At 35.6% G+C, this 14,163-nt stretch overlaps 1 protein-coding gene across 2 annotated transcripts in view; it reads left to right on the top strand.

The window, feature by feature from the left end:
• LOC131159738 (phosphatase IMPL1, chloroplastic) overlaps positions 1-12,360 on the top strand; it is a 72,050-nt gene extending 59,690 nt beyond the window's left edge. Inside the window, exons 9-10 of one of the 2 annotated variants that reach the window (XM_058114882.1) lie at positions 7,649-7,750; positions 11,990-12,360. In XM_058114882.1, the coding sequence (XP_057970865.1) occupies positions 7,649-7,750; positions 11,990-12,088 (201 nt within the window). In that variant the 3' untranslated portion in view covers positions 12,089-12,360. Of the gene's footprint in view, positions 1-7,648 lie in introns of both variants that reach the window. The other variant, XM_058114881.1, reaches the window with a different exon arrangement.
• The last annotated feature ends 1,803 nt before the right edge of the window (positions 12,361-14,163 follow it).

The following is a 14,163-nucleotide window of genomic DNA, read 5'->3' as shown; positions in this document are numbered from 1 at the left end:
GATAAATAGCTTCTGTTGTTGATCTCCCAAGAATAAAACTAAATTGATGTTCCGAAATCTTCATTTCTAATCCTATTCTATGTTCAATCACATTTTCCCATAATTTCTTCGTATGACTCATAATCTTAATTCCACGATAGTTATTTCAGTTTTGAATATTGCCTTTGTTTTTGTACAAAGGTACTAACGTACTTTTTCTCCATTCTTCAGACATTTTCTTGGTTTTTATGATAGTGTTCAATAGATTTGTTAACCAAGTAATTCTTGTATCCCCTAAACAGGTCCTATAGATTTCTCACTTTTTATCTTTCTTAATGCCATCTTAATTTCAAGGACTCTAATTTTGCAAATAAATCCCCCATTTTTAGTCTTCTCCTTTGTCACTTCAAGTTCAATTTTCATTTTGGTTTTCATTAAATAACTTATCAAAGTATCTCCGCCACCTTTCTTTTATGTCTTCTTCTTTAATTAAGACATTATCATTCTCGTCCTTTATATATTTTACATCACCTAAATCTTTGCATTTTCTTTCTCTAGCTCTAGTAAGTTTATAAATGTCTTTCTCTCCTTCTTTTGTATCTAGTTTAGTATATAAAGTATCATAAGCTCTATGTTTGGCTTCACTAATAGTCATTTTTGCATTTTTTCTTGCTTTATATTTTTTAAGATTTTCTATATTTCTACAATTTTGCCATATTTTATACCAATTTTCTTTTGCCTTAAGGGTTTTTTAGACTTCTTGATCCCACCGCCGGCTTTCTTTACTACTTGAGTATCTACCTTTGGACTCACCTAAAACCTCTTTTGCTATCTTTACAATGGAATTTGCCATTTTATTTTAAGCAGTATTTTCATAAACCTTATCCCCTACCATCCTATCACACTCTTTGTTCATTTTACCATGTTATCTCCCTTCAAGTTCCACCATCTAGTTCTCTTGCATTGATTTATGCTATTCCTTCTCTTCCAATTTTTAATATGTATATATCTAGTACTAAGACTTTATGCTGAGTAGTCAAACTTTCACCTAGAATAACTTTACAATCCATACAAGATAGACGATCCCCGTTTTTATTTAATAGGAAATCTATTTGGCTTTTATTATACTCACTTTTGAAAGTTATTTAGTGTTCTCTTTTTATAAAGCAAATATTCAATATAACCAAATCGTAATTATCGGCCTCATTTTTATCTCCATATCCATAGCTCCTATGAATGTCTTTTTAGACATTAGTATCTCTTGTACAATACAATTTATATCTTCCCAAAATTGTCTTTTAAGCTTTTCTACTAAGCTTATTTGGGGAGCATATGCACTAATGACGTTCACAATCTCCAAGCCTAAAGCTATCCTGATTTTAATGATCCTATACCCTATTCTTTTAACATCTACTACATTATCTTTTAGGTCTTTGTCTACAATAATACCCACCCTATTTCTGTGTTTCTCTTTACTAGTGTACCGTAGTTTAAATCCTTATTTTTCAATTTCTCTAGCTTTCTCTCCTATCCATTTCGTCTCTTGAAAACAAATTAAGTTAATTTTCCTTCTACACATTATTTTCACTATTTCCATTTTTTTTTTTGTTTTTTTTGTTTTGTAAGAGTTCCTATATTCCAAGTTGGTAATTTAATATTATTTTCTTATGCTAACTTACTAACCCTTTCCCTTTTATACTGACCCAGTCCATTCCCTTGACCTAAGTGAATTTGGTAAGAATTCATCATGATAAGATCCAACAAAGTTTTACACTAGCTATTAGGTACCTAACACAATCCCACTCCTTTTTTCTGAGCATAGGACAGACTATGTGTACAAAAATTTATGTTACATAGGCAAAGTATACGATTGCGTAACTTTTTTTTTTTGACATAAATAATTTTCTAAATCACACCCTACAACTAGTAGAAAATGAGAGAAAAATATAGTTGTATTTTTGCAAGTTGAAACTACTAAGTGACAATTATTGTAGACTCCTTTTGTGCCATGAACCTTATGACGATGTTTTGTCTTTCTTTTGCTTGATAGGCTTAAATATTTTGAAAAGTATATACAATATATCAGCTAACACCAACCATACCCTGATGCACATGCAGATGGGAAGGGCCAAACAATCAACTAGGATATATACTTGCAAAATATTTAAAGCAGCATATATGAAGGATATATTTCTTTCACAAGTAGTAGTTAAGAACAATCTTTTGGCCAAGTTAACCTGAAATACATCCATCCATGTGGTGGCCTTCTGTCAATAATAACATTTGCCTACCCTTTTGTGGATTCTAGGCATGGTTTGTACCGAGAGAGGCTCTTGGATGACTTCTAAATCAAATTATGGTCAGCTATTAAGTTTTGGTCTCCAACATTTAACCCTAATACCTTAGTTTGCTATGAAGATTTACTAATGCCAAGTTCCATTTACTAAATCTCACCAAATTTTCATTTTCATTGCGACTAAAACTTGCATTTTTTTTTTTTCACTTTTCCACTTAGCCATAAATAATTGCAATCAGTTGCTGAAAGTAATACTGGGATGGAGTTGCTTCTCTAGAAATGAGAGATTAGCTTTGTCAATGCCCATTTTTGATTGGTCCCTTGTCCAATCAAGGGTTTTGAGCCTTTTTGAGAGCACTTTGGGCCCAATTTTGCGTTTAATTAAATTTAGAGGCTTCAATTTATGTTTATTCTCATTTTGGGACCTTATTTGGACTAAGTTTGAGCTTAGAAAAGTCTCCAAACACCCTTGAGGGCAAGGGGAAGGGGCACTCTTGGAAACCATTGTTTTGGCAAGCCCTTGTTTTCCCTATAAATATGGGGGGAAAACAAGGTGAAGACACATTTTTTGGAGAGAGAGAGTGGAGGGAGATGGGTCTTACATTTAGACTATCTTGAGGACAAATGAGAAAAGAGGACGGAAACAAATTAAAAGAGAAGAGGGTCTCTTTTCTTCCAAGGGAGTTTGAAACGCCTTTTATTCCCTTTGAAGCAATTAACTGAACTCTCCCTATCAATAAGGACTCCTCGAAAGTTCACATCGTTACCCAGAACTTTTGTCGGTGGAATCAAGAAGCTTATTATCAAGTTTCGAAGGGGTTAATTCATTATTTCTTTCTCAAATTCTCACGGAAAATCAAATTTTCAAGCAAGGTAAATCTTTTTTGCGTGTGTTCCTTTTAGATATATGAATATCATGAATATCGTCCTTAGATTATGGATTGTATATTTATGTTCATCAGCATGTAGTTTATTTGGGTTAAATCTTGAACTAGGTCTCTTTTTCTTTGTATACCTTTGAATCTGGTTGCAGTTGTCATTTTGGCATGGGAAGGTGAAGTTCATGGCAGCAAGAGCTGGAAGGATTGGATTAGAGAGAGAGAGAGAGAGAGAGAGCAGAGGTTATGCTGCCTGGGGCTCTGTTTAGCATTGCCTATGGCGATGGGGTTGAAAAATGGGACAAAAAATGTAAGTTGGAGGTGGGACGAGTGGCCGGTGGCAGCCATGGCCGCAGTTGCCAGACACACCCAGTTTTGGAAAGATTCAAGGATTCTTCGGCAGCTAAAGGCTGCCGAATACATTGTCTGGTGGAGTCACTGGCATCTGGTCAGTGGTAGGCTGAGATGGCACGAATAAGCTGGGTGCCTCTGCTGTAATCACCCACTCGAGCTAGGGTGTTTGATACCCTAGCTGTGCATGAAGGTGAAGACGAGGGGGGGGGGGGGGTGTGTCTTGTGACCCTCTGGGTGTTTTAAAAGGCATGCAGACCGGGTGACTGGTCTAAACTGGGTTGACTCGGTTTTTTTTTCCCTTCATTTTATTTTCTTTTTCTCTGCTGATTTGTTTTTTGTTTTTTTTTTAAGGGAGAAAAATGATAAAAATATATATTTACATAAATTGTAAATAATTTTTATCAATCATTTGTTATTAGTATTGTTATCCTATTATCACTAAAATTACCATTATTTTCCTAAGTAATGCATTATTATATCATCATCATCATCATCATCATTATTATCATTATTAATCTTCTTGTTATTATTACTATTACTATTATTAACATTATTATTCTCACTGTTATTGCTGTTGTGACTGTTGTTAGTACCATTATTACCATTGTTATTATCATTAATACCATTATTATTAGTGTTATTATTATTGTATAAGTTATTACTATTAATATTATTGTTAACCATTATTGCTCGTACTACTCTTAAGGGATATTTGTCCTACTATTATCACGTTTCCATTATTATTTTTAATTAGCATAATATTAGCACTCTATATCTTCTATCATTATCTAAAGATACAGGTTTTTTCTATTTTTGGTAAGAAGTCAAAATGTAAGAAATATATAAGCCTTTAATCTTATACATTCCCTTTCCCCTTTCGTCAGGGTGATGACGTTTCCCTAACAGGAGTTTGTATAGCTGACTTGGATTCCCCTCCATAAAACAAACTTGATTTTAAAATCCCAATTCAAACCTTTAAGATTCTTTTTGTAAATATAATACTAAATTTATCTTTGCCTCATTCTCACCACCTTCCTTTTTTATTCAAATTCAAACCCCAGAGGTTTTCAAATTTAGTAGTTGACTTATCTTTTAGGTACTGTTTCTTTTCAAATCATTTTAAAAAATTTAGGATTATATCAAGACAAGAGTTGATCCTTCCATCCCAAATCACATCTTTGATTGATGCTAATTTGAGCGATCAAAGGATATAAAACTCTCTTGTTTTCAAACAACAACAATAGCAACAACATAACAACAAAACCAAGCCTTAAGTCCCACTAGGTGGGATTGGCTATATGAATCCTATTTCGCTAATTTGTGCGATCATGGACCATTTCTTTCAACAAATTCAGTGTTATTAAATCCTTACTATCTCATTCCAAGTTATTTTTGGTCTACCCCTACCCCTTTACTGCTCCTCGCAATAACTAACTCACTCTTCCTCACTGGCGCACTTTGTGGCTTACGTTGCAAGTGCCCAACCATTTGAGTCGTCCCTCCCTTATCTTATCTTCTATAGGAGCTACACCACTTACCGCGAATATGTTCATTTCTTAATTTATCTTTTACTGTTATACCACTCATCCATCTAAGCATTCTCATTTCGGCAACTTTTACTTTTTGGATATTCTGTTTCTTCAACATTCTGATCCATATAGCATAGCTGGTCTTATAGTCGTCCTATAAAACTTCCTTCTTAATTTTAAGGGTATTCTACGATCATAAAGCATACTTGAAGCACTTCTCTATGTTACCCAACCTGCTTTCACTCTATGCATTATATCCTCTTCAATTTCTTTTTCAATTTGCATAATAGATCCATGGTATCGAAATCTACAAGTGCTATTTATTTCTTCATCATTAAGTTTAACTTTGTCTCCAATATTCCTACTTTTCCTATTTTCAAAAGGGTTTCCATTTTAAGCCTCCGAGCTAACAAGGACGGTTCACACATCATTAATTGATGCTGATATGGGCGATCAAGGGAGACAAATCCGTTCAATTTAACTACCTTTTTAAGATTGGCTAAAAAGGAAAGTCTTTGGACCTTTCTCTTTTGTCCCGAAATCACATTATACTTGATGTTAGGTTTGGGTGCACAAGAGAGACATTCCATCCATTCACTCTCCTCCCTTTCTAGGTTTTTAGAAGCATAGGACAAATATTTGACCATCTATGGCAACCATTCCAAGAATGGATGTTGTAGGATGCCTAATACCTTCACTACATGAAACCAGACTCCCAAACCAGTCTCTTGTAGATCATAGTAGTCATATTTGAAGAACACTAAGGGTTTCCTCACTTTATCCCTTTCCTCAAAAGGTGAGGTGGTGACTTCATCCAATCCATCCTCACCACATCGCACGTTGGACGAAATCGAATGTTGAAAATCTTATTGTATCTTTTACAATCTATCCTCTCTCTCTTTCTCTGCCCCTTCAATCTTTTGATACTTTCTCTCTCTGCCTTGCTACCTGGGGTTCCTGTTATTCACTCTTCTCACTCTTATGTGTGAATTCAAAAACACAAGTGATGATCGCTTTAGATAGAGAAGTGTTGAGAAATGGAAATAAGGAGAAGTTGTAAATTTATGAAAACTAGTAGGATGGGATGGAGGCATTTACTCCTTAAAGAGGGCATTTCAGGCGTATACGAATCTCTTAACCTACTTTCATAAAATTGTGATTTTGAAGCCTAGAAATCTTATTCTAAAGATTGCCTGTTGGATTTCCTAGTTGCTTCTCTCATACTTGACTCGGTGTGATTGCCTTGAAACAGTAATCTGTAGTGGCCTAGGTTTTCTTTTATTCACCTCTCCTTTCTTCATCTTTTAATGTTTGATCAATTTTTCTCAAGTCCAAGGAAAAGAAATGAGGTTTTAAAAATGCATGAAATAAATATTTTTGTTGTACTTGTTAACCTAAAATTTACAAACTTGAAGGTGTTTATGTTTTATCCCTGAGATATAGCACTGTTTCTTTGGGAGGCATATAATGTGGCTGTGGTTAGTAGGTGCTTCTTCAGATTCGTATTTTTGAAAAACCTTCAATACAGTCATGCATTATATCATTTTAGTTCAATTAACTTTTTCTTTTGTTACCTTATGATTGTTGTCATTTGGTTCTCCTCCCTGCTCCTCCTTTTTCTTCTTTTCTCTTTTAAATTCAGCTGTTTCTTTTAACACATGCTTTGGGGTTTTAAGAAAATGTTGAAGGAAGAGCCACTGCAGTGGCATTGTCTTCATTATTGAAATAAAATGGTCAAGACTGTTTATTCTCTACAAATTGTTGAACCTTTGTAATAAAGTTGGAAGGGTGCTAATGCTTCTTTCGGATACATGAGGTAACAAGCAAAATTTCAACATTGTTTAGTTTACAGGCCCACAATCCTTTCTTGATCACTGTGCTGAAAGTTAATGCGCTGATACTGAGTCTGATGTTACCTTGATGGCTCCTATTCTTTATGACAACAAATTTCCTTCTATGTATGTTATTCAAGGCCTCTGAACTGAATATGATGAATAAGAGGGAAAGGAAAATTTCCAAGATTTCTTAAATAAACTTTTTGGGGCATGTAATGTGCTGAGACTGAGCCTGATTTAATGAGTTTACCTTGATGTCTCCTATGCTTCATGACCACAAATTTCCTTCTGCCAATGTTATCCAAGGCCTCAGAACTGAATATAATGAATGAGGGAAAGAGAACACCTTCAAGATTTTCCAATTAAAATATTTGGCACATTACATTTTAGAATTTTTATTGTAATTCCAGTACCTTGAAAGAAATTGAGTTCACTGTTTAGCTTTAGTGATCATTTCATAATATGTTTCTTTCTTGAATTTTGGTTTGTTTCTCCCTACAAGTTTTAAGAGAGTACAAGAATAATAAAAAATAACAGCTAAGTGATGAAACAATTTTCAACCTAGAATTAGGATCCTTGTAGAAATTTAAAAAATTACTTTGGATGATTTTTGTTAGCTAGAAACTTATATTGACAGTTATGGCAGTCAATTGCAATATCTTTGGATTCCATATCTTACTTCCTTAAAATATGTCATTTACTGCACTAAAAGTCTTCTGAAAATTTTGTGGCAAACTTGCAATTGCTTATTGGGTCTTTTTCTTCCTCTTTATGCAGATTGTTGAAGAGGCTGGTGGGACAGTTACTCGAATGGATGGGGGATGTTTTTCTGTGTTTGATAGGTCTCTTTTGGTATCTAATGGTCCGTTGCATCCAAAGGTTGATCTTTTCTCTTTTCTCTTTCCTCAAGTTAGTATAATACTTGGTGTTACCTACAAAATTTTTTATGAATGGGACTGTGATAGACTTGTGCATGTAAAACACAATGTGCATGTGTACCCATAATCTTATGTTTTAGTACATTGGACTTTCTTGTGGAATGTTTTGGTAGCAAAAATTAATGCATACTTGCTCCCCCCACAAACAAAAAATGAATACATAATCAATCTGGGGTCGTTAATCGTTATTCATAATGAAAAGTCATACTTGGAAGAGAGAAGAAGAGAAGAAATAAAGGAGAAAAAGAGCAAAAGAGGAAATTAATATCATTCAATTCATAATCAGCAATGTTCGCGAGGTTTAGAAGCTGAGGGAGCAAATGATAGTTCTTTGAGTTCTAGTGAGTTTTAAACCTGAGTTTGAGGCAATCCAGTCTGAGATATTTAGTAGTGCAGAGTTGCCATCCTTTGCTGATATCTATTCTCATGTACTTTGTGCTTCTTCTAGTGCACATTTCACAACCCTTGCATCTAGTGTTTGAATCCCCGACTCTAAGAGAACTACTTTCATTACACCAGGCGATTCTTTTTTCCAACCAAGCAGTCACAATAGCTCTCGAGGTGGTTCATGTGGCCATGGTGGAAGAGATGGACAATGTAGATGCCCTCCTTGCAAGTGCATTCATTGTGGACGAGGAGGTTAAACTAGTGATTAGTGTTGGGATTTCCATGGTAAACCACTTCATGTTGTCAGTGTAGCTGCCATAGATTCCACACTCTTGGCCCAAGTGGGGAGCAATAGACTATATCTATGTCAAAGGAAGAGTATACCAAGTTCTAACAGTATCAAACGTCTCAACAAGCTTCCCTTCCTATTGCATCTCTTGCTTAGACAAGTAATCCCACAACTTGTTTGTCATCCAGTACTTCTCGGCCTAGTCCTTAGGTTAGTGATTCAGCTACCAGTGACTATAACAACTATACTTAATTTCTTCTCTACTCTCCAGTTTTCTAAAAACTTACCTTATATGTTAGCCTTGTTGATGGGTCCACCATTGCCATCAAGGGAACATGGATTGTAATTCCCACTTCCTTTGTTTCTCTTCCTTTGGTTTTTTATATTTCCAAGTTCTCTTTCAATCATATGTTGGTTAGCAAGATTGCCAAATCCATGAATTGTTTACTAACATTCTTCTCTGAATTTATGGTCATTCAAGATTTGAAGATGAAGAAGATGAGGAAGACGATTAGTTGAGGACGTGAAGCTGGGGGAGTTTTATGACTTTGATCCGCTATCTACTTCTATCGCTTGCACTTCTGTTGCCACAACACTCCAAATCCATTGTCACGCAGGTCACCCTTCATTGGAAAAGTTAAAATAACTAGTTTTACTTTGAGTCATGTGTCTAGTTTTGAGCGTTAATCTTGTCAATTAGAGAAGAATCATCATGTTCCTTTTGCTTCCCGAGTCAATAAATGAGCAGTAGGCCCTTTTCTCTTAGTCCATTATGATGCTTGGGGTCCTAGCCAGGTAGTGTCCAAGTTGGGTTTTCAATACTTTGTAATTTTTTTTAATGATTATTCAAGGATAACTTGGCTTTATTTAATGAAATATTGGTCTGAGTTATTTCAAACTTCGAAGTGATAATGCTAGAGTACTTTAGTACCCAATTCACTACTTATATGACCTAGTTTCGTATTGTCCATTAGTCATTTTGTGTCTACATTTTACAACAAAATGGGTTTTAGAGAGGAAAATAGACATATCCTTGATGTTACTTTACATTACTTCATCAAATTTGTGTTCTTACAGTGTTTTGGAGTGATGTTGTACTCACTTCCTATATCTATCTTATCAATAGAATGTCATCATTTGTTCTTGGTGGTAAATTTGCTACTCCGTTCTCCTTCCAATTGCTCCTTTGTTCTCTTTGCCTTCTTGTATATTCGGGTGTGTGTCGTTGGTTCATTAGTTAACCCCTAGAGTGGATAAGTTGGATCCTCGTGCTATAAAATGCATCTTTTTGGGCTACTTGTGTACTCAAAAGTGATATCGTTGTTATGTCCTACTTTGCATTGTTTTTTGTCTGTGCTGATGTTACATTGTTACCTTCTTTGAGTCTACACCATGCTATTTTCAATTCCTTAGTGCTTTTGACCTCAATGAGTCTCCTTCCTTGCCTAATCTTCCAAACTTGCCTATGTCTATTTATCCCCTTAGCTACCACTTGTCACTGACCTCTGCATTAGTTAGATATGAAGAAAGACTTCCTACAAGGTGATCTCTAGGAGGAGGTTTACATGGAGCAATCACTTGGGTTTGTTGCTTAGAGGGGATCAGACTTAGTGTGTTGGCTCAAGAAATCATTATATGGCTTGAAATAGTCTCCTAGAGCATGGTTTGATCAATTGAGTGTTATAGTATTTGAGTTTGGCCTTTGACAATGTGTAGTAGATCACTCTATGTTCTATCAATAAACTTCATCTAGTAGGATTCTCCTTATCGTGTGTATGGATGATATTGTGAGTACTGGTGATGATAATCAATGTATTTAGGGCCTGAAACACTTTTTACAATCTAAGTTTCAGAACAAAGATTTGGGACCATTGAAATACTTTTGGTTATAGAAGTATCTAGATCTTGTACGGGAATGCTTTGTCACAAAGGAAGTATTTTGGATGAGATTGGGATTTTGGAATCCAATTTTGTTGATACACCCATGGATCCTAACAGCAAGCTAGTGTCGGATATTGGTGATTTGTTGCCTGAACCAAGATGGCACCGAAGACTCGTTGGAAAATTGAATTATCTCACAATCACTCGACTAGACATATATATTTTTGCAACAAATGTTGGGAATCAGTTTCTGGATTCTCCTAGACCAAGTCATGTAGTAATTTGCATCTTGAGATATCTCAAAAGTGCATTTGGAAGAGGTCTCTTATATCAAGATTAAGGGTACACATATATGATATACAAATGCAAATTGGGCCGAGTCAACTTATGACAGAAGATCCACAATTGGGTACTATATTGTTGTTGGTGGTAATTTGGTTTCTTGAAAGAGTAAGAAACAAACTGTGGTGGCCATGCCCTCACACTACATGTGGAACTTGTTTGGTTGAAGAACATGTTGGAAGAAATGGGTTTTCCATATTCTCGGTCTATGGAGTTGATAATCAAGCTGCTATTCGTATTGTCTCCAACCTAGTCTTCCATGAACAAACGAAACACATTGAAGTTGATTGCCACTTGTTTCGGAAGAAACTTGTGCGGAAGCTCATTACAACCATTTATGTAAAGTCTAATTTGTAGTTTGATGACTTGTTCATTAAAGAATTTTTTTGTTGGGGGGCGGGGGGTGAGGTGCTCATGTTAAATTCATTTGTAACAAGCTAGGAGCAAATGATATCTATGCTCAGGCTTGAGGGGGAGTATTAATTGTTATTTTGGTTATTTAGCATAATTAGTATATGCCAGGGTTATGTTAAATAGTGTTAGTAAGGGAATTATGGTCATTGGTATGTACTTGATATATACTATAAATGAAAGGAGAGGCCTGTAATTGTGATTAGGTGTTCTGTTTTACTCAATTTGTCAACACTCCAAATACCAGTTGTGATTATTCCTTGCAAGTGGAATATTTTTAGGTAATCCCATTGGCTTATAGTAGAAGGTGATTGCTAACAAGTGCATCTTTGTGGCAGATCAAGCTAAAAGTAGTAGGAAACCTTGTGCCACGTCAAATATCATGCCAAAAGAAAATCTTATCCCCATTCCCTTTGTCTGTTCTGATAAATGAGAAAACTTCTTCCAGTCCTTTTAAATGTTTCCCCAAACTCCTACACCATAGGATTATCAACATATTTAGAAGTCCAACCTTTTTGGTCAAGTCCATATTTTTAAACAATGGTATTTCTCCAAAAATGATCTTGTTTGTTCGTGAACCTCCAAGGCCATTTTCCAAGGAGGAATTTTATATATGTTTTCTATTCCCTGTTAATTGACTATTAGTTCCTTTTAATGGTCTGGAAGAAGTTTCTTGCAAGCTTAAATTTGCATTCCAAGGGTATTCAGTTATGGTTTTGGAGAGTCTTTGATCTATAACATGCTGTTGCTGGATGTATGAACATATCTAGCAAGAAAGCGGTTAAAACAAGAGCAATTGAATAGCATTTCCTTTGTCTTAATATGAATATTTCCTGATCTGGATAAAATTTTAACACTTGCCAAATGCAGCTATTGGAGAGAATTGGCCCTGCAACAGAGAAATTGAAGGACAACGGTATTGATTTCTCATTATGGTATATGCCAGAAAATTACTGCATAGACTATTGATTAGACCACAACTTCTGCTTCTTTTTGCTCTATCTTCTAGAAGGAACTTCAAGGCAAGCAGGTGCTGTTTTATGCTGTACATTAAAAATCGTTATTATATTTCTGTTGTAACCCTCAATAAGTATGTGTTATACACTGTCATGTACATTCATTGTTACACATATTATGGCTTTAGGATACATGTTGCTGAATTTGTGATTTCTCCATCTTCGTTGGCTGACTTATTTTGGACAAAGTCCAGTAAATGGAAAATGAAGACTTAGCTTTAAAAAGTAGAAATATAAATTTTAGAGCTTTTATGAATTTTGAATATGGAGCATGCTTGGCCATCTAGTTCAATTTATGTGCATCCAGTGCCCCAAATTAAAATGTGATTGTTAAGGTCTATTTGATTCCAGGAATGTGTTTTTATCAGGAAAGGCTAAGTTGTTAGCAGTCCCACTAATAGTTTCTGCTTACTATATCAACTTTCATGGGGTTAAACTCATGTGATACTTGTCATACACCAATATGAGTGGTGTATGAGGGCGAATATCTTATATTTGAGATGAAAATCATAAAATGTGGAAATGAAAGGAAAAATAAAGGTGACTTTATGTTTTTTGAAAGGAAAATTTTAGAAAGGATAAATGAGAAATAAGTGAGTAGAGTCTAGTGCATGTTTTATCAATATAAGCATGCAGAAAAGGGTAAATTATCATCCTTGTAAATTTCTGATGGGTTCTTCTCACTTGAGCCTGGGATTCTTTATGTTGCAAGCATTGAATTAAGAACTTGCAATGAAGATTCTAATAATTTAGACATGAAGGATGGTAGTTCATATCCTTTCATTTTAGACTTCTTGATGTAATGAATGTATCTTGAAGTGGATGTTGGAAATAAAATTTAGGGTAAAATGCACCAACCTCCCCTCAGTTTTGCCAAAATGATGCATACTGTGATGCGAAGTAGACCGTGTTTGTACTTATTATTTTTACAATTTTGCCCCCATTACATTTGAGTATAGGGTCCAAACATGCGTTGCTCTGTCATGGCTGTGAACTTGTCATAAAGCAGCATTTTCTCTTCTGCCTCCTGTATTTTCTTCTTGGTGCTTTTTCTTTGAGCACATTTGGCTGGGGCCTGAGGCTGTGCACATGCTACAAACCCATCCAGGATTATAATTTAATGTTGGCCTGGCAGGAAAACCCAATCCTCTGGTCACTTTGGAACTTTGGGCTGAAAAGAACATTAAAGGGAAAATGGAAATGTGAAGGAAGGAATGTAGGTTTTCCATCCCCTCTTTTAGAAATATGACAAGAAAAAGACTTTCATGCAGATTAAAGGGTTAGTCTGTCTCTTTCTGCCTGCCACTATTTGGGGGGAATGGTTTTTGAGGGAGTAGAAAGGCTCATTGCCATTTTTTGCTCAGTTTTGCACCCTACTAGAGGACAAAAAAGGATTTTTCGCACATCTCTTCCCTCCAATCCACCCCCAACACCCCCTCCCTCAGGGCCCTTTTTCCTATTTCCTCCTTACTCAGCATAGTGGAAGTGCTGAAGTATGAGGATGCTTTGCCTGTTGTAGTTTTGGGTTGCATGGTTAATATGTTCCTAAAATACATGTGTTTTTGAGCCTTACTAGCAAAACGAAGATGGAATACTAAAAACACTTGAAAATAGAGATTAGTGTCATTGTGGTCATTCTTGCTAAAACTAGGACATTAATGGTTAATTAGCACTCTGAGGCAAATTGCTGTAAGTTGTGCAGAGAGTATTGTAAACATTAGTTATTATTTTGACCATTTTCATGCTTCAACATAGCTTTAGGTTTCGTTATGCATTTGTCTTTCAGAAACCAAGGGTATCCTCTCGTTTTGGCATAGGGGGATCCGTAGAAGATTACCCTTTTCTGGCACTCTCTCTCTCTCTCTCCCTGAGGGAGGAAAAGTGGTTCTTGACACAACTGATGGGCAGGAGCTTTTTGAAGTCTATGGAATGGCTTGAAGAGGACGGAAAAAAGAATTTTAGTTCTGTTCTTGTTGAGAGTGCTGTGATGGCTGTCTGAGCTTTGAGAAGTCATGTTTTCTAGAGGAA

This window comes from Malania oleifera, chromosome 7, assembly GCF_029873635.1.
Source record: "Malania oleifera isolate guangnan ecotype guangnan chromosome 7, ASM2987363v1, whole genome shotgun sequence".
Lineage (NCBI taxonomy): Eukaryota > Viridiplantae > Streptophyta > Magnoliopsida > Santalales > Ximeniaceae > Malania > Malania oleifera.
This window is presented reverse-complemented; position numbering and strand designations above follow the sequence as displayed.